At 44.3% G+C, this 27,397-nt stretch overlaps 2 protein-coding genes across 2 annotated transcripts in view; both read right to left on the minus strand.

Annotated features, from left to right (window-relative positions):
• Positions 1-7,265: 7,265 nt before the first annotated feature.
• On the minus strand, positions 7,266-9,497 carry INS (insulin). Its single transcript, XM_073350616.1, has 2 exons — positions 9,311-9,497; positions 7,266-7,402 (listed from the first exon to the last, which is right to left on the minus strand). The coding sequence occupies exons 1-2, from the start codon at positions 9,495-9,497 to the stop codon at positions 7,266-7,268; spliced, it is 324 nt and encodes a 107-aa protein (XP_073206717.1).
• A 13,621-nt stretch (positions 9,498-23,118) lies between these two features.
• The window catches only part of TH (tyrosine hydroxylase), a 32,167-nt gene continuing 27,888 nt past the window's right edge, over positions 23,119-27,397 (minus strand). The window contains exon 13 of the mRNA XM_073347255.2: positions 23,119-25,266. Coding sequence (XP_073203356.1) covers positions 25,107-25,266 — 160 coding nt within the window. The 3' untranslated portion in view covers positions 23,119-25,106. The remainder of the gene's footprint in view (positions 25,267-27,397) is intronic.

Genomic DNA, 27,397 nt, shown 5'->3' on the forward strand with positions numbered 1-27,397 from the left:
CGTCTGTGCCCTCCATGCAGCAGAGCTGAAATGAATAGGCCGCACTAGGCGATTTCAATCTGGACAATGTTCAGACACTGTCAAAAGTGACGAAAGGTTATTGATGTTATATGAGCTGAACCAGAGAAAATAGACTTTGGTCCTTGCCCGCTCTCATCCCTCTGGTTACCAGAAATGCTAGCTCTGCATTCTCCCTCCTCCTCCTCCACCCCCACCCCAGCCTCTAGGCAGGTTTGCAAAGCTACGTTATTAATTCTCCCTGAGAATCCAGCAGGATAAACTTTCTCAGTGATGACTCTCCCATGTCTTATCCCACTGACAGTCTCTTGTTTATGTTAATATTGAGGGGGAGGGGGAAACACTCTCTCCCTAATAGGGGAAGCACCTGTTATGCCTCAGGAACTCTCCAGTTGCCTGAGATTAAGATAACAAGGTTGGTTTGTAGCTCTGATGCCAAGCAAGACCTCCATCTTTGCTCTCTTTGAAGCCTGGGGATCAACTGTTCAGTTCAGTTCCCCTAGGCAGACTGGAGTCTGCCATAACATGTCCATAGAGAGCTTTAGAGGTGACCTGCAAAGAAACAAAAATTGCATTTGTGTCGCCCTCTTCACTGTTTTATAAGGTGTGAAGAAGGCCTGAAAATGTTGTTGTTTCTGCTTGGGATTTTTTTTTTCTATTCGAAATATCAGGTCTGAACCACCCTGTTTGTGCTGGAGAATTCCATGGAGGACTGGAGATCTACGGATACTAAGACATTACAAGAGCTGTGCAATCGGGGTGTTCAATCCATAGAAGCCCTGAGAGGATTAACCTGGGCCAGAAGGGGCCCATTAACATTATATGAGGCACCTGGAGGGGAACCAGGGCTTGATAGGGCCTAATGGCAGATGAAACCCACCTGGGGGAGGCACTGGCATAGGAGTATAAAGCCAGGAAGGGGCTGTAGGTGGGAGGTTGGTAGTCATTCTACAGAAGAAAGGGGAGTTGGCTAGGGACAAGAAGGAGACCCAAGGAGAGAGCATTGGGATCCTGCTCTGGACTAGAGAGTCTTACAAGAGACCTAGAGGGGTGAAGTAGCTATGGGGAGTGAAGAAAGCTCTGGTAGCAAATTCACAGATAGGCAAAGAGCTGGGGGAGGAGCCTAGGGAAATAGCAATGGGGACTGGTGCTGAGCAAATCTAGAGGGCTAGTTGTAGGGTTCCTGGGCTGGAACAGGGAATAGTGGTTTCCCTACTATCCCCTTGTAAAGTGGCACCTGGAGCTGGAACAGAGGACTGCCTGAGAAGGCATATGAACAGCTTGTCCAGTGGGACTTTGTTACCCCAGAGTGGGTCACGATCTAGTGACCTGGCCGGAGAGCTGAGTTACAAAGGGGAAGCACCCTGAGTCAGAGAGAGAAAGGGGGGAGCCGCAGCACAAGCAATTGGCAGAAGGGGGTGCCATCTGGGGTGAAAGCTAATTTCAAACCCTGCCAGAAGCGAGGAAACTGAAACTTAAGCAAATGAGACAGGAACTGATATTTTTAGTTGAATTGTCTAAGAGCTTATCAAGTGAAACTCCTAATAAACCGTCAGGAGAAAATCTGAGTTGATTAGTCCTCTAGTAAGAACAGGGAAGACAAGTGTTGATGGGCTTCAGTCAAAATGGGATGTAACTGCACTCACCTTGACATAGTTACATCAGTAAAACCAGAGTACCTATCATCAGTGGTGAATGAAAGTGAGAATTCCTCAATTAAGAAAAAAAAATACCAAAAACCTTTCAGGCCTTTTTTAATATAGCATGAGAAGAACAAAAGGGCTCTGATTTATTTTCCCCAGTTGTGGGTCACCTTTAAACATACAGTTTCTCAGTGTATGAGACCCTTCAAAATACCAACTTTTCCCCCTCTCCCTAGGAGAGGTGGGAGAGCCAGGCCTTTGATAGTCTGAGGCAGACAGATCTGGCTACACCCAATGAGAACGTTCAGTGGATATTGCTCACTGAGGGGAGGGGGACTGAGGCTAAGCCCTTTCTTTAGTGGGGAGTGCCCACTGCTACCAAGCAGAAGAGACACAGCAGAGAGGAAGAGTGTTCTTGTGGTTAAGGTGCTGAACCAGAATTTGAGCAATACACGTTCGGTTCCTGGCTCTGACCCACACTTCCTCTGCTCCCCTGAACTAGTCACTTAATCTGCTGGTGCTTCAATTTCCCCCTCTGTAAAACTAGGATGATGATGATGACTTCCTCTCTCCCAACCTCTGTCTGATTAGACTGTGCGCTCTTTTGGGCAGAGACACTCTTGATGCACATCTGGACACTGCCTAGCACAGAGGGGTCCTGAACTCAGCTGGGGCTTCTAGGTGCTACTGTCATACAAATAGTTAATGATAATGAAGACACTTCTCCTCTAGTTTTGATAAGCACCTGTACAATGGCAGTGATGCAACATACGAAGCTTCCCCTCTGACCCTAACACCTGTCTAGGCGGCCTACATGAGATATATAGCACCCCAGGAATGTTCAGGGATATAAATGTGTGCAGCTGCCTTGATTGTTTTTTCTGGGCAGTCACTGTTCATCTCTGACAGCATGTAAAAATATTGTAAAACCACCTTCTCTCCAGGCACTGATTTCACACTCATTGCTGTGGTATCTGAGTGCTTTAAATACATAGGAATGTAATCCCAGGTGCCTGAGCACTGCTGAGTTTGACTAGGACCTGCCTTTCTCATCCCCTCTCCTCCTCTATATGCAGGCAGACTGTCCAAGGGAAAGGGGAGTGAGGAGGAAAGAGGGCAGTGGAAGCAGGTGAGGAAACCTTTTCTTGGTGCCCATGTGCAAGCACAAGTACGTAAGGGTTGGGAATCTCTTCTGGGAGAAGGAGCAGAGGAGGAAGGAGGAATTCTGGTATCTCTTGGCTCAGGCTCTATGAAGAGGACCAAGAGGGGTGGGGAAGTGCTTTTGTTGGGTGAGCACCCAGGTTGAGCATTCTCATCCACAGGCTGATGTAGCTAAATCTGGGGCTCCCTTCACCTGCAAAGCCCACAAAAGAGTGAGTAACTTTCCTCACCCACTCCGAACTGAGCTTATGCCAGCTGTGGGTGAGGGAGGAGGAAGGAGGTAGAATTTCAGCCCCACAATGGGGTGGGCTCTGGCCAGAGAAGTGGTGTATGTGCTTGGCCAGGAGGAGTTAGGGGGACCTTGCTGAGCAGGAGGAGAAAGAATCTGCATTGTATTCCATCATTGCGGGCCAAGATAAATTGGGAGACATCCTGCTTGCCTGTGGGTGCTGGAGACATCCCCCTTCACCCCCCGAGCTTTATCTCGCGAAGCAGCACTGGAACAAGAGCAGTAAATAATGGTAGAATCTACCTGTATTAGTGGGCCTCACGATCCCAGGGAATCCATTGCTGCAAGTCTGGCAACATTGTCTGACTCTGCCTGTGCTAAGGAGAGTGAATGACCAACTGCACAGCTTTAGGCCTCGTACAAGAGACGGTACATTCAGCAGCAGAGTGACACACGAGGGCACTGGCTCAGTTCTGATTCCAAGGGAAGAGTGCCACCTGCTGAATTACCAATGCCACTTTCTGGAGCAAGTGGGCGTTGCATGAGCGCTTCCCTCTAAAGCACCGCAGATCCTAGAGGTTCACGGTGAAAAGTGACACTGTGTTGTGCTCCAGGTCACAACAGACTGACCTCGGAGAAGACTCACTTAAGCAGGCCTCTTCCTCTGCTATTTCTAAGGGGACCCCAATTTGTGTTTCTCTCCAAGGAAAGAACTACTCTGGCACCTCTAAATCCAGTCACTGAGGAGCGGAACCACAGAGGGATTCATGAGGCTTTCCTCCTTTGCGAGTGGAGTCAGCATCAGAATCCCTCTTCTGTCTCTGTGAATCCCTCTGTGGTTCCATGTAACTCTGCTCCTCTGGCATGATGGAGAGTGTGCGATTGCTGGAACTTAAGCTTAATGCCTGAATTTAATTAAATAACAGCCTTATCATTAGTAATTGCTCTTGGTATTTTTATTGCAATAATCTGAATCCTGGTGATCTCACTCGGCATTAGCGTAGCGATGATAAGTGCTTCTCCGGAGTCTTCCCTAGAAACAAATGAAGTGATACTCACCCTGGCTTGGAGCTAGTTACACTGAAAGCAGCAGCAACAGCCATGCAAACGTCTCGTCCTGTCTTCCCAGCCTGGGGCTTGTGGCCTGAGTCTCCCAAGCACACCCACAAGCACCAGAGCTCTATAGAATAGAGGCCAACGAGATGTGCTTCTAGTCCAGGATGGTGGCAGTTGTAGGAGTGAGATGCTGAGATGAGAATGGTTCTGGGGTTAAGGCACTGGACTAACCCCCCTTCCTACATGGCCTTCGGCAAATCATCGAATGTCTTTGGGTGAAATCCTGTCCTTGTGAAGTCAGTGGGGATTTTCATTAGAACTGGGCTTGAATCCTTTGTGGCTCAGTTCCCCATCTGTAGAATGGGGATAACAACATTGCTTTACCTCCCAGGGCATGGTGAGGATAAATGAATCAATGTCTGAGGCTGTCAGATATAACAGCGATAAGGACCATATAAGTACCTAGCTAGGAAGAGGTCAACTGGACAGCAAGTCTCATGCTGTTTGATTTTTCATTTTGTGCAGGTGTGCTTCCTGCCTGCACTTCTGCCAAGGTGACCCACAAAAGCCCACAGTATTCCAGTCCTTGAACTTGTCACCAGTTTTGCCAGATTGTGTCCTTGGTGGAACAAGGAGCTGTACTCTAGGAACACATTAAAAGATGGCACCTGGGCTACTGTGATCCCTTGGTGGGAGACAGTAGTTCTGGCATCTTTTGGGCCAGGTTCTATGAAGAGGACTTGGGGGCAGGGTGGGGATAGGGCATCTGAATCTCTGTGATGCATGTTCAGGTAAAACCCAAGTAGTGCAAGTTATGCCTGTGAGCCTACAGACCAATGAGGATGCTCTCTAAAACATCTGCTTATCAACAATTTAAAAGTGACCATTGACGGTTTTGTTTCAGGGAAGAGGGGACGTATATGTTCATACTAATACGTCTCAGTAGCTTCCCTCATCTACTGAGCTCCAAGTGAAATTATCAAAATTTGCCTCCAAAAGGAAAGAATTGGGTTTCTTTTCCTGCAAACAAACAAAAGTTCAGTGGAGATACAGGAAGGAATAAAATGGATGCAGCCACCTTGAGGTGCTTGTTTTTCATTCAGTGGACTTAAAAGTCCTTCATAAAGCGTGTCTCTCTCACCAACAGAAGTTGGTCTAATAAAAGAAATTACCTCGCCCACTTGTTTCTCTTGATAAGAGGGTAGTCCCATAACTAGTTTCAGTGATGGAGCAGGGTGTTTAGCACGGAGTACAGGGGGGAATGCAGTGTTGCCCCATGAAAAGGGAAGATAAAGTTAAACACCCTGGGTGCAAAAATAAGATGAGAATGGTCTCCCAAGCATACAACATTTGAATCTCTGTAGGCTTGTTTGTTTTATTGAACCGAGGCAGTTTGGTGTAGGTGCCTTTCAGGGCTGCAGCTGAGATCAGATTAATCAAAAAATGAAATTCATGTTGTGAAGCAACAACTTGTTTTGAGTGGAAGGGGCAGTATGTTAGAAGGGTCAGGGAAATCCCAGCAAGGAACAGAAACAATGCCATGTTCCATATGGAGCACAGCTCAAACTGCAAATTTTGAACACTGAGTAGTCACGACAAATGGCTTGGGAGAAACTCCTTTCACTGAAATTAGCTTTCTATCAACTATTTGTTAAAGACTGTTGAGAAACAAACATTTTTAATAACCATGAACTATTTGTGGGCAAATAGAAAGAGGGCTGGATTCACTTAATCGGTTGTTCATAATGATTAATTTAACCAGTTATAGTTAAAAGATGACTCCACTCTTTGCTTATATCAGCCTGATCCCTGCTGTCTTCTGCTATCTGAAGGAGTTCCATTTTCCCAGCAATCCTTCTATATTTGGACCACGGACCTACAGAAAGTTGGTCAGTATCAAGTTTTGATGGAGATGGTATGAGAATAAGTTGCTGGCAAGACATGCTTCATCTTAAACCCCCTTTTACCACCCATCATTAAAGTCATCAGTGGTAGTTTCTACTACTAACCCTGACGTGCCCAGTTCAGCATTGCATTCTCTGCTTGTAGGGCTTTTTAGATTCCCAAGAAGTCTTCCGAGTTGGGTAAAGGCATTAGTACATGATGGGTGACTCCACTCCTTTCTGATCCCTTTGATACAGGACTATCAGACTGCAAAGGACCTTTCAGACTCTGGATTCCTGAAACAAACTCAGAGTAGGCTCCTGTCATAAATATAAAGGGAAGGGTAACCACCTTTAAAATCCCTCCTGGCCAGAGTACAAATCCTTTCACCTGTAAAGGGTTAAGAAGCTAAAGGTAACCTCGCTGGCACCTGACCAAAATGACCAATGAGGAGACAAGATACTTTCAAAAGCTGGGAGGAGGGAGAAAAACAAAGGGTCTGTGTCTGTCTGCGTGATGCTTTTGCCAGGGACAGAACAGGAATGGAGTCTTAGAACTTAGTAAGTAATCTAGCTAGGAATGTGTTAAATTATGATTTCTTTAAATGGCTGAGAAAATAGCTATGCTGAATAGAATGAATATTCCTGTCTGTGTGTCTTTTTTGTAACTTAAGGTTTTGCCTAGAGGGATTCTTTATGTTTTGAATCTAATTACCCTGTAGGGTATTTACCATCCTGATTTTACAGAGGTGATTCTTTTTACTGTTTCTTCTATTAAAATGTTTCTTTTCAAGAATGCTTTTTTCATCTAAGATCCAAGGGTTTGGGTCTGTGGTCACCTATGCAAATTGGTGAGGATTTTTACCAAACCTTCCCCAGGAAGTAGGGTGAAAGGGTTGGGAGGATTTCTGGGGGGAAAGACGTTTCCAAACGACGCTTTCCTAATAAAAATAAACCCAGATAAATGTTTGGTGATGGCAGTGGAAGTCCAAGAGCAAAGGGTAAAATAGTTTGTACCTTGGGAAAGTTTTAACCTAAGCTGGTAAAAGTAAGCTTAGGAGGTTTTCATGCAGGTCCCCACATCTGTACCCTAGAGGTCAGGGTGGAGAAGGAACCTTGACAGCTCCAGAGGCAAACACATAATGAATTCCACAGCTCCTGGAGTAGATTCACAGCGTTTTTATTCAATTGCTTTAAAGGTGCAATACCAAAAGTGCCTCTCTCTCACTCACACACACACACACACACACACACTCCCCTCCATCTTTGTCTCTTCTAATTGCAGTAGTTTTCCAGCTGGTACAGGGAGCAGGTGCTATGGCAACATTGCTCAACAATTCCCCTCTTCTCTTGCTGGTATTCCTGTTGTTGGAATGGCAGTTCTTCCACCGCATTCTGCAGATGGCCATTAGCTGCCAGGAAAAAGAAGAAAACCTTGTGGAATTACATACAGAATTACCTTTGGCTGTTTTATCTCCGCTGGGATATCTCTTTATAGTGGTCAGTATTTCCTGTATAGAGCTGGTTGGAAAATAGGGGGAAAACTGAATTTATTTTCCCTTTATTAATATTGTAGCATATAGAGGCCCTGTATTTAGGGTGATCAGATGTCCCAATATTATTAGGACTGTCCCGATATTAGGGGCTTTTTCTTATATACGCAGCTATACCCTGCTCCCCGGAAAAAAATGAAGCATCCCCATTTTTCACACTTGCAATCTGGTCATGCTTCCTGTATTTCATGTTCCAACCAGGTTCTGTAATTCATTAGAGGGGCCACGCTGGATGGGTATTGGTAATACTAAAAGGAAGAGGGTGTAGAATTATTATGGGGGACTTGTAGAGATGGAGAAAGATCTTCTGAGCTAAATGAGGTGTCTGGCTGGTAATAGACTATTGTAAAACATGCTGCTCTGTTACATGGAGGTGAGTTAGGCTGGAATTGCAAATGTCTCAGGGTCCCCATCTTGTGAGTCTGCACTACCCAAGGGATTGTGGGCAAGCGTTAGTTGTGAGGTTGGATGTGCTGCCTCTTGGATCTTGAATAGCCTTTTCCTCTTCAGTGGTTGCATGTAGCCTAAGGATGACTGAAACATGGTACCTGTTTATGTTTGGTGAAAAGTTTGGGGGGGAAATGGAGGACTTTTACAAAAATTTTCAACACATTTTTGATGAACTGAAAATTTCTCAAACTAAATCTTTGGCTTTTCAATGAAAAACATGGAAAACTTCAAATGAAATGAATTTTTTTGCTTGGAAGGGGGAAAAAAAGCAATTGTACAACTACAAAAGTTTAGATGGAAAAATTGTGACCGTTTCCATTATTGCATCACTTTCCCCTGGCTCTTTTGTTTGTCTTTGGTTACAAGTTCTCGGGGGCTCCCTGTTTTATGTTTGAAAAGCTCCTAGCACAAAGGGGCTTCCTGTTCAACTGAAATTTTCCAGCCAGTCCTTTTACTGTCAAACAGAACAGCTTGGATACAAGTCCATTCACTCTGCACCTCAGTCAAGCAGATGATACAGTGTCACTGGCGCCCAAGTGAGCTCCTGATTTCATGACATTTTTACATGGAGAAGCCCCTCTTTCCCTTGGAATGCACCTGAAATCTTGGACTACCATGTAGACAAGCCTTGTCCTTCCTTCAAACGTCCTGTGCTCAGCCAACTGGCTGAGAAGAGCCGTGGTGCCTGTCAATATCACTTCCATGGCAGCCATTTGGCAGCATGAAGTACTTTGTGAGCCCATCAGGGGCTGGGAACGGCACCGTTCCCAGCCCCTGCTTTCCAAGGGAGGAGACAAGTGTGAGCCTTCAGTGATCATTCCTACAGCATGGCAGCATGTTACTTTACTGCAGGACCAGCCAGCCAGCCTTTGCGTTTAAAAAAAGACTTCATTTGAAACATGATTTTTCCAGTGTTTGTACAATGGGGTCCAGGTCCATGACTGGGATTGCTAGGCTCTACCACAGAACAAATTAATAATAGTTAGCATAATTTCTTTGCTTCATACATTGTCTCCCCATTGAAGAGAAGAGGGCTGCTAACATTTCAACAGCTTGCCCTGAAGGACAGATGGCACAATCAAGACATGCTGTGCCCTAGTTTTCTTCCTGCCAACTCTTGCCATACAGACTTCACCTTTCCTCACCGGCCACCCTGTGATGGAGAAGCATCTTCTCGCTATGATTCAGCAATAGACTTCCTACCCATCTATACAGGGCCTGCGAGTTGCTGCGTAAAGAGAAGTGGTTTCCAACAGGGAAGAAGCAGATGTGAGCTGCAGGGGAGGCCAGTGGGATGGCTGGAAAGAACTGACTTACCTAGGGGCTGCTCGAGGTCCCGTCGGGCTTTGGGAGAGTAGAAGAAGCCCCGTTCTCCGCACACCAGATAGAGGGCCTCCACTAGGTGTGAGCCACAGAGGTGCTGGTTGGCAGCAGCATGGCTGATCGTGAGGCCGGAAAGAGCAAGGAGGACCAGGAGAGGCAGTGATTGGATCCAGAGAGCCATGATGAGAGGGGTGAGACCTAGGAAAGCTACAAGAGGGAGGGAGGTGGAGAACAAGGCAGAGACAGGGAGGATGGGTAGGAGAGAGTTTAATAGGAGACTTACATCGTCGTGCATCTTAAACCCTTTAATTCCTTTGGCAAGAGAGTCAATGCAAGATGATGGAAGGGCCCCCTCTAACAATCCCACAGAATCATGGGTGAGAGGGTGCTTTATGAATCCCGGTCTCAGAGAAACTTTGGTACCTCCCATGTGATATTACGTTAATAATAATAAAAATAATACTTGTTAAAAAACAGCTCGTAGCCAGTCCATATGGAACCCAGTCAAGTAGAAAATGGCTCATGTCTAACTTATCGCCCCCTGGCCTCTTCCCCCAAAGAACGTGACTGGACCATAAGTGCCTGAGTATGAAATAACAGAGAACTGCTCTTCACTCCTGCACATCAGCCGCAGCTCGGAACCTCAGGGGGAAGAATGCAAAGGTAGCCTATGATCTCCCCAAATCCTGGGGCAGCAAAGCAGACAGGGCCCAGTGGGACACATGGAAACCCCAGTCATGTTCCCTACACCAGCGCTGGTGGGGAGAGGGGTTGTGCTGTAAGAGCCACAAAAGCATCTCTGCAGCAGCAGAGGACCCTCCTACAGCAGGACGACCCTTCTATGGCCAGTTATGTTAGTCATGTGGTGCTAGTTAGGGGATGGCTACACCACACACCAGGACCTGGGCTATAGTCTTTTGAATGGAATGCTGCAGTCATCTGCCATGTTAATCCCAAGGTGCACACAAAGGGGTGAAACAGACCTGATCAGGCAGCTTCTGCTTGTGCCATAGCAGTGCCAGCTTCCTTACCCATCCTACCAATGCATTTCAGCCATGGCCCGGTAAGGAGGCAGCGCTCAATGCCCAATTATAAGGAGCTGGACTTTTTAAATGTTAGCCTGTGGGTTTCTCCCCCTTCTAGCAGGCTGCTCCTGGCCATAAATATTTTGTGGGGAAAACACTCAAGATGGACGTTCGCTGTTGAGCCTCAGCCATCACCTCTTCCCGCTTGCGGTGCCCACCTGTGCTATGAACATCACAAAACCACCATCGCTGCGGGAACTGACTAGCACCCTTGTCTGCTGTCCTTGCAGAGAGAGCACAAAGACTGACTGGCTGTGGATAGGTAACCCATTCATGCCAAGTCCGAAGCTCTTGGGCAGGGCAGTGTGGGAAATTTTGATTCCCCATGCTGTGCCAAAGCTGCAGATAGCTGACATCATTTGCCAGAGCTGTCAAGCCAGCACCTTTCACTGGTACCACATTCTCCTAAGGAAAGGGATTGAAAAACAAACACAGATAGAGAGGAAAATGGACTTACCTAACTAGGTGGCAGCAGGAGAAGAAGTGAGGTCTGCTTGGAGGGGCAAGAGTTGCTTTCTAGTGACTCCCCCATCCTCCTTTCGCTGTATTTATATCCTTTGATTTGTCCGAACGATACAGGAGTTAATCAGAGCTCCACCTTCTCAGCAACGCCCTGGCCAAAATTTTTGCAGCCTAGGCACATTCAGTCCTCTCTGCACAGTGTCAACAGGTCTTTAGGAGGGTTAAGATAGAAGCAACACTTTGTAGTTTCCATCTCATTTCACCTGTAGCCTGTTTTCACTTGGCAGAAGCTCTGCCTTGAGTTGTGGTGACCCTTTTAGCAGGAGATAATGCTGCCATTAAAACGCTAATGATTACACTAATGCTGGGCAATAGGCACTGCCGGGATTGAGGGGGCCAAGTGGCTGCCAGTCTCAACAGCTGTTTCTGAAGTGTAAAATTAGAGAAAAGCAAACACGTTAATATGTTAGGTTAATTTCAGCCCACCGAGTAACTGACGATAGGCCAAGCTGTTGATGAGACTGTGCTATAGCCAGGTGTTAAAGAGGAAAAAAACACTTCATTAGAGGGAAGGATATCTGTATCTCTCACTCACACATATACATATATATACTAGAAATTGTATCTTGGACCTGGAACACGTTCCTGATGAAAATTTCCTTGAAACTGACATGTTTCCGTGAAACATTTTAGCTTCAATTAAACAGCATTTTCAATGGAGAAAAGATCTGTCAAAAAAAAAAAAAATAACATGCAACAAGCTCTATCCTACAGATGGACAAGGAAGGATGGCTTCACGCTCTCACCTCTAGGTCAGAAGGCTGTGGGTTCTAGAACGGCCCTAGGCTTGTATGTGACCTTTACAATGCAGGACTACATAGGGGGTATAGCTGAGACTTTTCTCCTCATTAGAGCTTCATCTTTAAGTCTAGCTTAATTGTTCCCATTAACTCACTCCCCCATCCAGACACAAACCCCCTCAACTGTGTGCTGCTTGTTACAGTAGTCCAGACAACTACCATGCTTGATGGCCTAGAGCGGACTGTTATTTTGCAGTGAGGTCACATTTTCTCATGCTAGCCCAAAGATCTCAAGATCACTATCTGATTTTTTTTTTCTTTTTTAAATGTAAGACTGAGAGGCAGAATGAAATTCCAAGGCCCTTGGTGGATGGTGAACAAGCAGGGCTGTTTAATGAGTCGTGGGGATGGTGGGAATAAACAGAAATGTAAACTGCAGCAGAGTTGAGCAAGGAACTGCCTCTGGCTACAAAAGCATGAGAATAGTCTTAATCTCTCAAATTTTCCTTGCTTATAAGCTCTTTTGTTTGTGAATCATGGTTGAGCTAAGTTTGTAATGTAGACATATCCTTCAAGGTAATTATCTGTGGTGGGCTACTGAAATTCAGGCTCCTGCCATGTGCAGGGGTAGGGGTGGGGTGAAACAGAAAACAGGATATCATTTATTATCCGAGTCCTCACTAATACTGCCCATCCACCTGTCTGAATGAAACAAGTTTTAACCTTCATGGGGTTTGTATACTCCATGATTCTGCTGCCATGTGATTTTCTGCAGAATTCTACTCCATTGCTGGCAATTTTTTAAATCAGGATTGGATGTTTTTCTAAAAGATGCTCTGGGAATTATTTCAGGGAAATTCTATGGCCTGTGTTTTACAGGAGGTTAAACCAGATTATCCCAATTGTCTTTTCTGGTGTTGGAATCTTTTACAAATTAGGTTCCTTGCCCTCAGGGTTCCAATGGAAAGCTTAAAACTGTGACCCGACTGTAAACTGATGCCCTGATGTCTGCAGACAACCAGAAGGAATAGCTTGGAGAGGTGGGCGCTACCCCCATTTATATTATTAGTGTGTTAATTCTGGATCCTAATAATATTTAGCATATTATAATGTGAGGAGAGAGTAAAATAAATAGAATTAAATATCAGAATGAATAACGGAGGGGCTACTGTACTGACTAAATTATTCATAGTCATAAAACCAAAAAAATTAAATTCACCATAAGATGCCACAGAATTTCTACTGGAATGCTTCAGAATGTGGGGAGCTAGCTGCAGAATTCTGTCTCTCTCTCCTCAGAATACATGGGAGGTTGCTGTCATTCCAGTTTTTTAGGAGTTCATATTGAATGCTGAGTGCATAATGCCTGCTACGTTTGCCTGTCCAGATGCTATGTTACTCTGGAAAGCACTTGTAGCATAAAAAGATGCTATATAAAACTACACACTGCAGACAGGGTGTGGGGGTTTTTTTATTATTATTATTTTGCACTTCCGTACTGGTATCCAAATGATACAAAATCAATAGGGGAAATAAAACAGGTGCACATCTCCGCTCCTCTTAAGAGGTTTATTACCTTTGTGTCTCTATTGCACAGCAATAAAGGGAATTATGGAAGATAAAAAGCATGAGGAGTAGTTGTTTGGTTCATGGTAGAATGCAGGCTGGGTGAGAATGAGCAAAAGAGAGACTGAAAGAACATCCTAGGGAAATCTATATGATCCCAGATGGAGTTGTAGGTTCAAGTGCAACCAGCTCACATGCAGGAAAGCAACCAGACATGACCAGAAACTCCCTATGTATTTCCAAAACCACAACTTGGATCATATCTTACTTTTGTCTTCAGTAGCTTCTTCTTCCTCTGGCCCTCCTGAAACTCATCTGACTCCCCTCCACTCGATACAGAATTATGTTGCTAAAATCACCCTTCTTTCTAACTATCTGATCATAGAATCCTAGAATATCAAGGCTGGAAGAGACCTCAGAAGGTCATCTAGTCCAACCTCCTGCTCAAAGCAGGACCAATCCCCAACTAAATCATTCATGATCACAACACGCTCCTTGTCACTGACCACTTTATTGATTTACTCTTGCCCATTGTTTCCCAAAGTGTGGGGTGTGGGTGGAACTCCCTATTGTTCTCCAGTCTCTAGCTGGTATGGTTGAGAAGAAAACCTTCAGAACACGAAGTCAGTGTAACCGCTGTAGAGATGTTTGCACCTGAGTTTGCAGAGAGCCTGAAACAATAACTCTGAGGTGTGAGATGCTCTGTTCATGTCAATGGGTGCTAGCCAGACGCCAACAACGATACTTTAAATGTCAACACATTTAATTATTTCACTGCTCATCAAAGAGAGAAAAGAAAGCACCATATTAAGTAGGTCTACACTGCTGTAATCTATCACACCAGGTTGCAGCTTCTTGACTCCATCTACTGTACATCTCTGAGCTCATTTCCTCCTGCTCCCCTGCCTGCTGCTGCCAATCCACTTGTACCACCCTCTTCAAAACACACTTTTTCTGCAAAGACCCACAGCAAAAGAAATGCATTTAAAAATCTGGACTCGGCACCTCTGAAATTCAGGACCTTATATCTCTTAACTCTCTTGCCGGTTTAATCTAGAAATTAAGGGCCCAATTGTCCTCTTATACCTGTATAAATCAGAATTCCTTTGAAATGAGTAGAGTCAGACCAATGTAAAAAATGATGAGAGCTGAATCGGTCTAAATTAATGACCTAAAGTCCTTAGGTAAGGGACCATGTCTTCCTCTGCTATCAGTGCTCCCTAAGTAATAACTCCTGTTTGGCATCTTCATGTTTTTAGGGCATATAGTATCATGTGTTTGCTAAATGACTCTGTGAGCAGAAAGTCTTGTGAAAAGTGGCAAACCTCTGATACATGGATGGAGAGGGGATTTATTTACCCACATAGACCTAAGATAAGGTTATCAGTCATGTCCTCTGCTATATATGCTCTCTCTCTCGCTCTCTTTCTCATGCTAATATATCTAAGCCATGACATTCAAACAAGTTAATAGGATCTCTGCACAATATGTAACATTATCCCCACCAACACCCCTCCCCCAGCCATTACCCCAAAAAAACCTTTTGGTGCACTACTGAGTCTCCTGGCAGCATATTCAGGCATAGGGGCTCAGGTGCCAAGAAGATCTGAGTACAGTGAATTCGATTAATCAGGCCTGCTTTCCACTGGGCTGTGACAGGGCATTACCTGCTTCCTAGAGTAAGTGCTGCCTAAATCACAAAACTGAGATACAATGTTCAGGAGATTTTCAAAGCCGCAAATAGAAACCGGGTGCCTACCACATCTCTGTGTTGTTGGCAATCTTCCCCAATGTACTGATCCAAAGTAATGAATCCCACAGCCTGTTAAGCTTCTGACATTATGGGTGGCATTGGCAAAAACACATACATGACTTAGGAGCACAAGTCCATTACAAGTTACATGTTTTTAGTTCCCCCTCCTGCAATGTGGCTAGGTGTACCCTATCAATATACTGCACATCTTAGGCTCTTGAAGAACAATAGTTTACTAAACTGATTGCCTCAATAATATCCTACAGCAATGAGTTCCACAGGTTAATGACAAGAGCTGCTAAATAGGAAACACGTTTCTAAAATATCTGTTGCCTTAGTGCTCCCTTTTTCTTGTATGACTGGGAATAGGAGTATTCAATGAGTCTCTGCTATGCCATTAAATATTTGTTTAGACTTCTGTTTATATCTCCTATTCCTCTTCTCTTTTCCACACCTTAGAACAGTGTGCCTTGAGCAAAGGCACCCTGAAAGGATGTCTGCTCTCAACCCTGCTCTTTGTCAGTTTAATCACGAGTGACAGCTATTAAGCATCAAAAGCATTATGGTAGAAAGGCCGGACCATAAACTCTCTGGGTGCCCGTGATAGATTGCTGCAGAGAAGAGACCCGGATCTCTTTGTTTAAAGCCTCCATCCTCACATCTATCGCAAACTCTGGAGGTTTTAAAATGAGCTTTGATAAGCAGGACCCTTTCAGCATCCTGAAAAGTCTGAATGCAAGCCCCATTACCTAGGAATCAGTATGTCCCAGCAACTATCCTCGCTCCTATTCACTTATGTGAAGCAACCTTTGCAGCCACTTGAATCATGCATGTCTGCCTATGCAGGGGGCTGCTGCTGCCTGCTGGCTATGCTTTAGAGCTGGAGGGCAGCAAATTTGCCTAACCTAGCAGGCCAAGTGCTATTGGGGCTGCTTCCAAGAGAAGCCTGCTCTAGATCAAGGGCTTGTGACACTTTGTACATTTTGGGAAGCATCCTCAGCTGTTGTAAACTGACATGGCTCCAGGAAAGTCAATACAGCTCTTCTGATTTACACCAGCCAAGGATGTGGCCCATATGACATTGATTCACCTGCTACTCCAGCTGTCCTAGTCTTATCCTTTCATTTATGGGCCTTGCTTAGATGTCTGAAGCACTGCTTCCAATGGCACCCAAAACCAATTTTGTTTTGTGATTAAATGGACTTTGGCCATAGGCCTATCCCTCCCTGTATAGTTCCCATTAATTCTGGATATCCAAATCCCTTAGGCAGGTTTGAAAATCTCATCTGTTTCTGTAGCATGCACGCAGGAGGTCTATTATGGCGTTGATCTTTTCAGGAAAAAAAATAGCAGCTAGCTGTGGAAAAGGAGAACAGCCAAACTGCACCTGTCCAGACAGTAATTCCCATGGGTTTGCCATAGTTTGAGTGGTTGAGAGCACTCACTAGGACTATTGGAGTGTTACCTTTTGTTCAATTCATTTTCCCTTTCTGCAGACAGCTCAGTTTTTAGAGATGGTGGGAAAATGATTAGGGGAAAAATTCAAAATTTTGAAGTTGTTTTGGGGTTCAAAATAGACCCATTTTACACTTCTTGTGAAAACTTTCTATGATTTTTTTTTGGGAGGGGGTCCAAAAGTTCATTATCAATTATATTTAATTTCAAACATGGGCTTTCAGTGAATGAAAAATATCAACAATGATTCTGATATAAATTTCAATAAAATATTGATAAAAACATTCTGGGAAATTTTGTGCAAGGAGGACGATGTCAATGAAGACAAATTTTTGCAAAGAGTTGAGCTTTTGAAAGAAGGCCACCTTTCAATGAAAAATGTGTGAAAAATCTCAACCAGCTCAGTCAGTCTCATTGTCACCTACCCCTGGATCGTCACTTGATTAGATGGAAACGGGCCAATGCCCTAAACATGTATTTGATTTTTAGGCCAGATTTGAACAGTGTGTTCAAACCCTTTGCACTGCCCCATCCTCTGGTCATTTGGACAGAAGGACATACTGTGGGGGGTTGAGAAGGGTTGTTGAACTGCTCATGACTTCTGCCCTGTGTGACATAGTTTCAAGTCACGTCCAGAGCTGATATCTTCCAGCAAGACTTGTGCCTCCCCCGACCCTAAGAGCTTATATCAATGGGAACTTGGCTTAGGCAATCCTCAGCGTCGTGTAATCAGGTTTTACAGTCTGTTGCCAGCACAATAAATCCTTTACTACAGTAGTTGTCTAGCATTTTCGAACGCTGTCCTGAAAAATAACAGGACTATTATGGGGGAACTGGTTAACCATTACAAGTTTGTGCAAGTTCTACTGAAACCAAAGGTCAAATTCAGAGATGAACAAGTTCTCGGTGAGTAAACCAATTGGTACCACCAGTCACACCCAGAGCTTTAGCTGCCTCACTTGTATTGTGTTCACTGTTCACTGCTAGGGCTGCCCTGTCCTCGTGCCACTGTCAGCTCTCTCACCAGCCTGATCTTACCACGCTGCTGTTTAACTATGTCCAGCTGTTACCCATCTGCTCTCAGTCTGGATTTAAGTGCTTGTGAAAGGATATGGATCAGCAGTAAAAACTGAAGCCCTTTCTCATCAGACAGGTACAGAAGTTCAGTCCTTGGCAGGCTGATTAGTCAGTTGCTCTGTCAGCTGAGATTATGGTTTTTGTTATATGGACACCTTTCTTATTGGAAATGGGGCAGAGACCATGGACTCATTCCCTCTACGGATCCCTGTTGTTGTCGTCATCTTCTTTCTTTCAATTGTGGGCGAATTCATTGCATATTAAACCAATAGTAGCTGAGCTAGGCATAATGCATGTGAGCACTCTTTGAACTTTCCCCATACCTTTCTGCCAATGCATCATCTTCCTGATCCAGCAGCAACGGGGCCTCTCAAAATGTTCATAAAGATCTGAAGTGTTGTGTAGCAGCTTTTATGCTGTCCACTTAGCAAAGGACATAACAAGGCAACTCATAACGGCGATCTAATCTGGATCTGAAGCCAGGGGTCTGTTTCTCTAGCTGCATTATGCAAGTAAATCCCCTTGCTGTCAGTGGCAGCTGCTTTGTATCTGTGGTGGGAAAACAGAGCTTCCGGGAGCCCAACAGTAAAAAGCCAGTCCATCAATTCACAATGCCACCCAGCACCCATATTCTGTGTCATTCTGCATGTGCTGTTCCCTCGTACTAAATCCTTGTGCTCAGCATAATCAAAAGAGGAGATGAGGATGTAATGTAGTCTAGAGGGTAGGGCACTGGACTAGGAGTCAGGAGACATGGGGTCTGTTCCCAAGGTCACACAACAGAGAGGGGAAGTTGTTTCACCTCTCCCCTCCAATCCTGTGTTCCATTAGACTGGACGCTCCTGGGATGTTTCTCACTATGCCTTTGATTAACTCCCTATTGCTCATATTAAATCCTCAGCACATTGTACAATGGAGCCGCAGTGTGCTACTGCATTACACACAATAACAAAGTGATCAAGGACATGCAGGATCTGCAGTGGAAATGCTGGGTGAGTTGGCAGCAAGAAGGGGATTTAAATCCAGGAATTAAAACCCATGGTATCAGACGAGGGATGTAGCTTCAACCTGCAGGTGTGGCAGGGAATCTCCGCCTGTGTAGGAGAGATGGAGGCCTAGAGCTGGAGAACAGTGGTGGTGAGCAATAAAGGCTCGGAGCCGTACAATGAGAGATATCATTGCATCCAAAGGGACATTGTGCAAGCTAACAAGGACTTCACTCCACTCTTCTCTGGGATAAAAGAAATCCAGTTGGTTTCTAGAAACTAATCCAGGCTGTCAGCTGGGCACACCTCTTATGGGCTGACCTGATCTTCCCTCCAGCTATGAGGCCAAAGGAGCAATGTTGCTACCAGACTGGATTTCACAACTTTCCAAGCTCTTCTGGGTAGGGAACTTTGTCTTGTTCTTTGTTTGGAGGGTGCCATCCAGAGGAATGGTGTAATAGTATAAAATGGAGCGCCTGATTCAAAACCCAGAACAGTGAACTAGACATTTCCCTTGGGTTTTTTATAAGATTCTACCATCAGATCTGATCTGTTACAAGATTGCTAGAGAAAGGAGATATATCTGTATATATGGATCGGTAGCTAATAAATATAAGGAGTACCATATACTGGTACCTAAGAATACATAGCATTGTTCATAAGGCAGAAGGCTTAATAAAGTTGTTGCTATACACAACACATGGCTTCTTGACTCCAGCTCTTACTACAATTCCTTCATCCAGCGGTGACATTGTAACAGGGAGGAATCAATTGGCCCAATTCCTTCATCCCTTTTTACATCCCTGGGTGCTCCGATGATTCTGCTTTCTATCCACACTTCCCTCTTTGGTTAAGCTTCTCAACATGTGCTTCTTTCTAAAGCAATAAAGTGAAGAAGATTGTGTTGTTCGTGATGGAAGACTGGATCATTTAGGAGGTTTGTAGTTTAAGTTAACATCAAAGCTTAACATCAAATTTAGTATTTCTTATTGAAAATAAGTCAGTATGACTTGAAGGCCATTGCGCCAACAGAATTTCTTAATAAAACCTAGTTCTGATCATTTTTCATCAGCAGATCTCAAAGCACGTTATAAAAAAGGGTCAGGGACATTATTTATCCCCATTTTACCTATGGGGAAACTGAGACACAGGAAGGGGTGGCTGCTGTTTTGAGGCTTGTGCCTGGAAGTAGTTTATTTTATCCATAACTTTCTGAATCATCAATTACACTTAACTCTTGAATAGCCCCAGCCCTGTGAAGCATCATGAGGTTACACAAGAGTTAATTCTCTGGTGTGTATACACACAGAGAGAGACCTGGGTCTTTAAGACATTCCCAATTATTCTGGAAATCTATCAAATCCCTTGGGGTTAGATGCCAATAATAATCACTGGATAAGTGGATTGTTTTGAGTACTTAAGGCTTAGAGGCACAGCAGTAACTGGTAGGTAGATTTTGACTACTGGCTTATTAGGTACCTAGACAACGAGGTGTAAATCCCACTGATAAGCCACCCTTAGAATTACAGGGTCCACAGAAACTAAGCCAGTGGTAGGCTGGAGAGTGGTTTGGTTGGAGACAGGTACATGAATCTCTAGGTTCTTAGGGGAGATGATTAGTGGAGAGCTGGTTCTCAGCTGTCCCTCTCAGAGGGGCTGTCAGCTGTGCAGCCTGCATCTGGTGCTTCAGACTCCCTCTTGCTTGCACTGTGATGTGGAAGTGACTGGAGGCATTGGGATATCACTACCAGTGGGGGCTCTCCCAACTTACTCCAGCTGAGGATCTGCTCCCATTAGTTCAAAGTTGCCTCCTCTCAGTTCTTATCAATGTTTAGAAAGAAAGCTCCAATCTGTTCGTTAGTGGTTTGGCCTTAGCTATAAATCGAGGGGCCCGGTACTTTGCTCTGACATTGTTGTCCTTGTTATCTTGTCTGTGCCCCCAAAGGGAGGCAGAAGAGTTATTTAGGGCTGACCTCAGTGGAATAAGAATGAACAACTTGCCTTTCTCACTATTTTTCTCTCTCTCGGGTTATTGTTTGTTACATCAGATCATCAGAAGAGGATATCTAATACTCCCCAGGCCATAAGAATATTTTTGAAATCATTTCATTGCTCAGTTACCAAGCATGTAGACATAGTAAATCATCGTAAATAATAAAAGGATAAAAGCGTTTAACAGCAAGGATAAAAATGGATCTTACGTCATTGTTTCTCCAACAAGGTCAATTAAGATGGTTCCTGCTTAACTCTGAGTCACTGATCTGCCATCCCTTTGACTTACATCTCAAAAAGCACCTGTGTTTCACTCCTAATTAGCACTTCCAGCATCCCTCTGGCTGAATCTAGTGTGTTATATAGCAATGTATGTACACATCTCTCTCTTTGTCAATGCGGGGCAAACCTCTAAAGGTTTGGAGGTTGCGTTAGGGTTGGATGAACCAACACTCTAAGATGAATTGGAGCCAGGGTTTGACACTGGAAATTTAGATCTGGATCCAAGCTCTTCAAAATTCTAGGTTGTTCAGTGGCAGGGTTTGGTTTTTTTGGCTGGTGGGGGGAGATGGGTCCATCTCTAGTTAGGTTTTGAAAGCAAAACTCCTCCATTCACAGTAGAGCACAAACATGACTTGTGCATGTACAGTACCCAGCGAGTATATGCAAGCCAGGATTTGTGTGCACATATTGACATGGTCATGCACAGATCCCAATTCGTATCTATGCAAGGCATAGATACAAATATATAAAGGGTGTGCAGGTTGGAACATTCGGCCCCCAAAGCTCATTTTATTAATCTAAGTCTACAAAACAAGCTGTATAATGATTGTCATGTGTTTGCTTAGTTTGTAATGGCAGTTGTATGTTGAGAACTCAGCAATGCTAGCTCAGCATGACTTCTGTTCTGTAGTCAGTGTCCTTATATATTTTAACTATGAATCCTTATGTGATCTCTCTAAACCTAGTTAGTCAGCAAAATGGGGCTGAAAATCTCTCAATCAGGCATTTTCATGAGATATTTGATACTTTCTGCTTTTGGCCAAGCCAGAAATAGCTGCAGACCAGCTTTTCTGTCGGACGTTTGCGCGCAGTCCCAAACATAATAATACCCAGCTGCAAAGGAGCTGGACTATTGAAACCTCATAAAGAAAAGTCCAGAACATTTTTTTAGCCTCTCCAAAAAAAAAAATTTGAGCTTGGTTAGAATTTTGGGTGATGGTTCAGGTCAGTTCTTTTTTTATCCCAATCAGTCCACACGTGCTTATGTGAATACCCACACCAGCAGCGTGACACACACTCGGCAGTGCTTCAGGTCACCGATTGCCATTGTGGAGCAGCAAAGCCAGCTTTCACGATTTATTTTTTTTAAAGATGTCACTGAAGAATAAAAACATGCCATTATTAAAAAAAAAAAGTACTTGGACCATTTTTTGTTTGCTAAAAACAAAGTATTTCCTAGGAAATACTTTAGATATTTTCAGGACAAAATCCTCTTGAATAAAAACTCGAACCACATCATTGCACTGATCTGTGCAGTGATTTGGGCCTGATCCAAAGTTTGTCGTACTCAACAAACTGATTCAGCGAGATACATGCCACTTTTCTCTCTCTATAATTTCCCACTTTTACTTGTGGCTCCTCTGGTGAGTGCACTCATGTACCCGGTGCTGTAGACAGCTGTTGCTGTGTTAGCCACCGGCTTGCCTGTATCTCTGCTCAGAGCAGGTCTAGACAGAGAGAGTGTCAACAGCAGGTGCATTTTTTATTCCCATCAAAATCACTGTGTGTCCCCCAGTTGATAACGTGTCGGTTCCTGTACAAGTGCACATGGAATGACATCCCTCAGCTGTTCATGGTCATCCCTCGATGATCCCGAAGTCAGCTGCAACGGCTGAACCCTGGGCTTCTGGATCTAAAAGTAGGAAGCCACCAACGTTTGAGCCAGAAGACCAATCCCATTCGTGCGGAGGCAGTAACTGACTCACAAACCTGACCTGGGCTCGTGCTAATGTTCTAAAAGTAGCCGGGCAGACGGCATTTTGAAGTTGTGGCTCGGGCTAGCTCTGGAAGCGGGCTGGGCTGCAGAGCCTGAGCTCCGGGGTAAGCCACAACTTCAAAATGCCGTCTGTCTATCCAGCTATTTTTTAGAGCAGGAGCACAAGCCCAAGTCTGTTGACCGGATTGGGAGACTTGCTGCCATTGGCTGCGTAGACGTACCCCATGTGGTTCAACCCCTAGAGATGGACAAAAAGACACATTGGCTAGGCTACCACTCCTACCATTACTGACACCACTGGAACTGAACTTGTGGTAGTAATCGTGGGGCATTTAAGAAGGGGGAAAGGATAGTGAAGGCAAGGCTGAAGCAAACTTCTGTTTGGTGTTACAAGTAAGAAAAAAAGACAAACGCTACACGAGTAACTGTGCAATTAATACCACTTTGTGAAGGCAACAAATAAGCCTGTTCCCTCGGACACAATGGATTGCTAAGTCAATGTTCTGTATAAGGGACAAGTTGGAGACCTTTTGCCTTAGCAGATCCCCATTGTGTTTGCGTCCTGCAGGCAGACATGGGGCCACGTCTGGGTTTGGAGATGAGAAGACACAGAAACCAAACCCAGGATGCTAGACCAGAAATATAATCTTTATTATTCATATGTGAGCAGCAGCATGACTCTGAACTGAAAAATAAATTGTTTTTCTTTACACAGACAGACAGATCCATCCACAGCAGCAGCAACGACAGTGAGAGAACCATTCATTGAGGCATTAGTATACACAAATATCAGTGAATAAACTAAAGGCTGAATCAGATGAATCTTCCTCCTCCTCCCTGCCCCAGGACGACTCCTCCCAGCATGCTTCATTTAAAGGAGAGTTAAAACAGTGACCAGTTGCTCGTTCATTCTCCAGGTCATTCTTATACAAACTGCCTCCACATGTCATGAGGCCTGGGGAAATGGCACTGTAGCTTTCAGACCTGACCCCACAGAGCATTTAGGAACATGCTTCACTTTAAGCACCTGAGCAATCTCATGATGGGTGTGATCCAACACAACTGAAGTCAATACAAAGATTACCACTGGTGGGATTACCTATGTGCTTAACGTTAAGCTTGTTCTTAATTGCTTTGACTGAATCAAAGCGTCAGACACTCCTGCTAAAGCACCTTTGACCACTCGATGTTCCCTTTACTCAGCCTGCTTGCGTGCTGGGAGAGGAGAGAAATGGGACAATGGAGCTACAGTAACTATATATATTTAGTTGTTTCTTGTATTTGAGCAATGTAAAATAATTAAAATCCTCCCTTTTGGAATGAGCGCCCTCACTGGTAGGATGGCAGAATGCAGGCTAGCGTACCCTTTTGAGTTATTATCGCTCTGTGACTGAGCAGGCAGAGCCCGGAGGGCCCCCCCGCCCCCCGAGTAAGTCTGAGAATGGGTTAAATGAGTGATGTGTGGTGTTTGCATTAAAACTCCTTAATAAGTCCCAGTGGGAGGTAGGAAAACAGAGCTCAACTGTAGAGTTGGTTTCTTCTGCCCTCCTTCTAATTATCTTTATCCTAGGGAAAATACAGTTGAGGTATTTATAGCTTGGGCTAACATGTTGGTGGAGTTTTCCTTGGAGCTAGAAAAGGCTGTTTGCTGCTAGCTGTCAGACTCCATTTTGGGTAAGATGGAGGGGGCCGACTGGCCAGACTCCATTGGGGTGGGGGCTAAGGGTCTATAGAACTGGCTACAGGGCCCAGGAAGGTCACTCCACATGAGGAATTCAGTCTAGTCAGAAGGCTGCTCCAGTTCTGGGGTGATGGTTGTGGTTAATATAGCTCAGGAGTTCACTTCTACGCGGGAGGCTGACAGCACTCACAAGCTCATCCCAGCTTGGAAGTTTGGTGTGGCTCAGATGCTTGTTCCAGCCTGGAAGTTTTGTTTAGCTCAGGAGCTTGTTTTAGCTGTTGGAGTTTACTCCAGCCCAGAGAGCCCAGCCCAGTTTTAGAAGATTAATTTGGGTTAGGAGTTCAGCTCAAACTAGGACCTGGAGCTGGTAGGATTCACTTAGAAGCCTTTTTGCCCTCCCAGGGGATTGAATACAGGGCAGCTGCTTCTTCATGAAGCTGCTGTTGGGATTTTTTTTTTTAATTAAATGAACATGTTTCCTGTGGGATCTTAAATGAAAAATCCCTTATGTCCAACATTTGTAATGGTCTCCTGACTTCTTGTGCTCTTAATTCCATTAATTGCACTTGAGTCTGACCCACAGCTCATGTATAATGACTGTAGTGTGACACTGTATTGGGGACTGACCCAAAGCCCATTGTAGGCAATAAGAAGACTCCCAGTGACTTCAGTAGGCTTTGGATCAGGCCCTTAACCCTTCCATCTTCCATTCAAACTGGATCATCTCAAAATACAACCATTCCTCTTTAAATGACTGTGGAGATAAAATGGTGGTGGGCAGCAGTACAAACCCTAAGAGAGAATGGGCTGAAGCTATTGCCCAGGGCCTGGCTGAAAGCACAGTGGCAAAGTGCCGGAGCAGCAGCCATCTCTGTGATGGTGGAAGGAGGAAGCACCCAGTGGCAGAAGGGAGGGAAGGAACACAGTTTTCGTATTAACTGATTACATTCAGTGCGTCAATTAAGGAGTGAAGCTCGTCTCGCACATTCTCCAGAGAGTGGTGAATCTTCTGCGAGTTGTCCAGGAGCTCAATGCTGTGGGTGTACGGATCATATTTCACCGAGAAGGGTCGCTTGATGCGTGCCGCATAGCTTCTGTAGGGAGAGGGTAGAAGCCAATGTAATGAGTAGAAAGTGGCTGTGAGTGGGTTGAAAACAATGGGGGGCGGAGCATATGCTGCCATGAAATATCTTCGAAACGGTCTCTCTGCTTTCAATCACTTTCCATTTTAACTTTTGACAACTTCAAAAAAAAAAAAATCTGCGCTTGTCCCAACATCAAGGTTATCCCCAATGACCGTGGCAGCGATGTAGTCTCGGTATATCCCTAGTGTATTTCCATGTATTGGAGTCACTCCTGGGATAATTTGTTCCTGCACATTTCATTGGGCTAAGATAACTCTGAAAACAAGGTTAAAATGTTGCCTTAAGTCAAACGTGAAAGTGAATTTCGTCTGGGAGGATGTTGGTGTAGATGACAAAGCACCATCCATTTTGGCATAGGGCAAAGTGACTAACATCCACAACCTCAAAAGGTATCTAACCAATTATTTTAATGGGAATTAGGTGTTTAAATACTTTTGAGGTGTTAGGGTGTTTGGAGACTGAGCGTTTGTGTTCATGGGGAAGTTTATGCTGGTAGAAGGCAGCATGTGAATAGAAACTGCTTCTCCATGTACCAGCATAACTCCTTGTGTGGACACTCTTATTCCAGAATAAGAGGGTCTTTTTCTAGTCTATCTTAGGTCACTTTGGAAGCAGTTTAAACTAAATCAGAAAAAAAAACCATACTTATTCTGCAATAAGAATGTCCTCATGACAAGATATACCTGTATAACTATAGTGATTTAGCTATAGCTGTATAATTAGACCAGGCTGACATCTCATGTAGAGAAGCCTTAAGTAAAATTTTGAAAAGCACCTTAGTGACTTCGGAACCAAAGTCCCATTGATTTTAATTGGGGCTTAGGCTCCGTAGGTACTTTTGAAAGTCTTGCCCATAGTTTATAGTCTGCTCAGGAATGGAATGGCAGCGAGTGTTGCAGGAGAGAGGTACATCTGGAGATCCGGAACCAAGAGTGGACCATGGGGAAAGAGAGGTTTTGTTGTCAGAGCTCTGCGCATGAAGGGGAAGTTTGCATAGCTTCTCTGTACAGCGTCTTGACTCAAATCAGTACTTCACTCTCAATTAGTAACCCTGCACCTGACTCCACATTAACCCATTGACTTCAGTTGTAGGTGTAAATGCTCAGCACCTCTCAGAAATCAGGTCCATAGCTGTCAACCTTCTAAAACCCAAAATGTGGGACAAAGACCTAATAAAGATCACAGGATAAGTTAACAAACAAAGGCCAAGATTGTCAGAATTGGGTGTCTGAGGTTAGGTTCCTATGCCAATATTTAGGCACCTAAATAAGTGACATGATTTTCCACTACTGAATAAATATGGACTTAGGATCCTGACATTAGACATCCACATTTGAAAAACCGAAAAAAGCTTACAGTGATTGGGGAACAAGTTTGTTCTACTAAAGAGAGTATTTTTGATGAGGCCCAGTTACATGAGTCATTATTGCTGATGGCAGTAATTGACACTAGTAAACAGGTAACAGCAAGTTCATGTGGATAGAGGTGGACAGGGGACTGACTGAGTGGGATGATGAGCACCCAAAGCATAAGAGAACTAGAATAACCAATAGTGTTAAACATTTCACCTTGCTGCCAATATTTGACTGAGATCTGTAATACCTGGTTCACCTGCATCTTTTACTGATAGGCTTTATAGTATCAAGTAATATTTATCTTTCCTTAGGTTCTGGCACCCTCTTGTGGTCTTTAAAATGCCATTCACTTGCAGTTAATTTAGGGAAATGTACTATCTTCTCGACCTGGTTGAAAAATTTTCAACAAATCAGCATTTTCCAACAAGAAATGTCTGCCTGACTCAGAACAGGGACTGCCTTAATCACTAGGCTATTGGCTACACTGACATGGACGGGTCAGTCGGTCTCCCTTGTTTTTTTTCCACAAAAATATTTTTTCCCAAAGAAGTTCTAGTTTTGTTCCAATGAGGAATGCAACTATATGTCGAAAATTTTCATTAAATGGGGTTCTTGTTTTCTGGCTAGATGTATTACCTTCCTCTCTCTCCTAACTATGCCTCTATTGATCACCATTTTTCATTGTTACTCGGACTAGAATTAATAGCTCTTTGAAGGGTGGCTCA

This window comes from Lepidochelys kempii, chromosome 6 (assembly GCF_965140285.1).
Source record: "Lepidochelys kempii isolate rLepKem1 chromosome 6, rLepKem1.hap1, whole genome shotgun sequence".
Classification (NCBI taxonomy): domain Eukaryota; kingdom Metazoa; phylum Chordata; order Testudines; family Cheloniidae; genus Lepidochelys; species Lepidochelys kempii.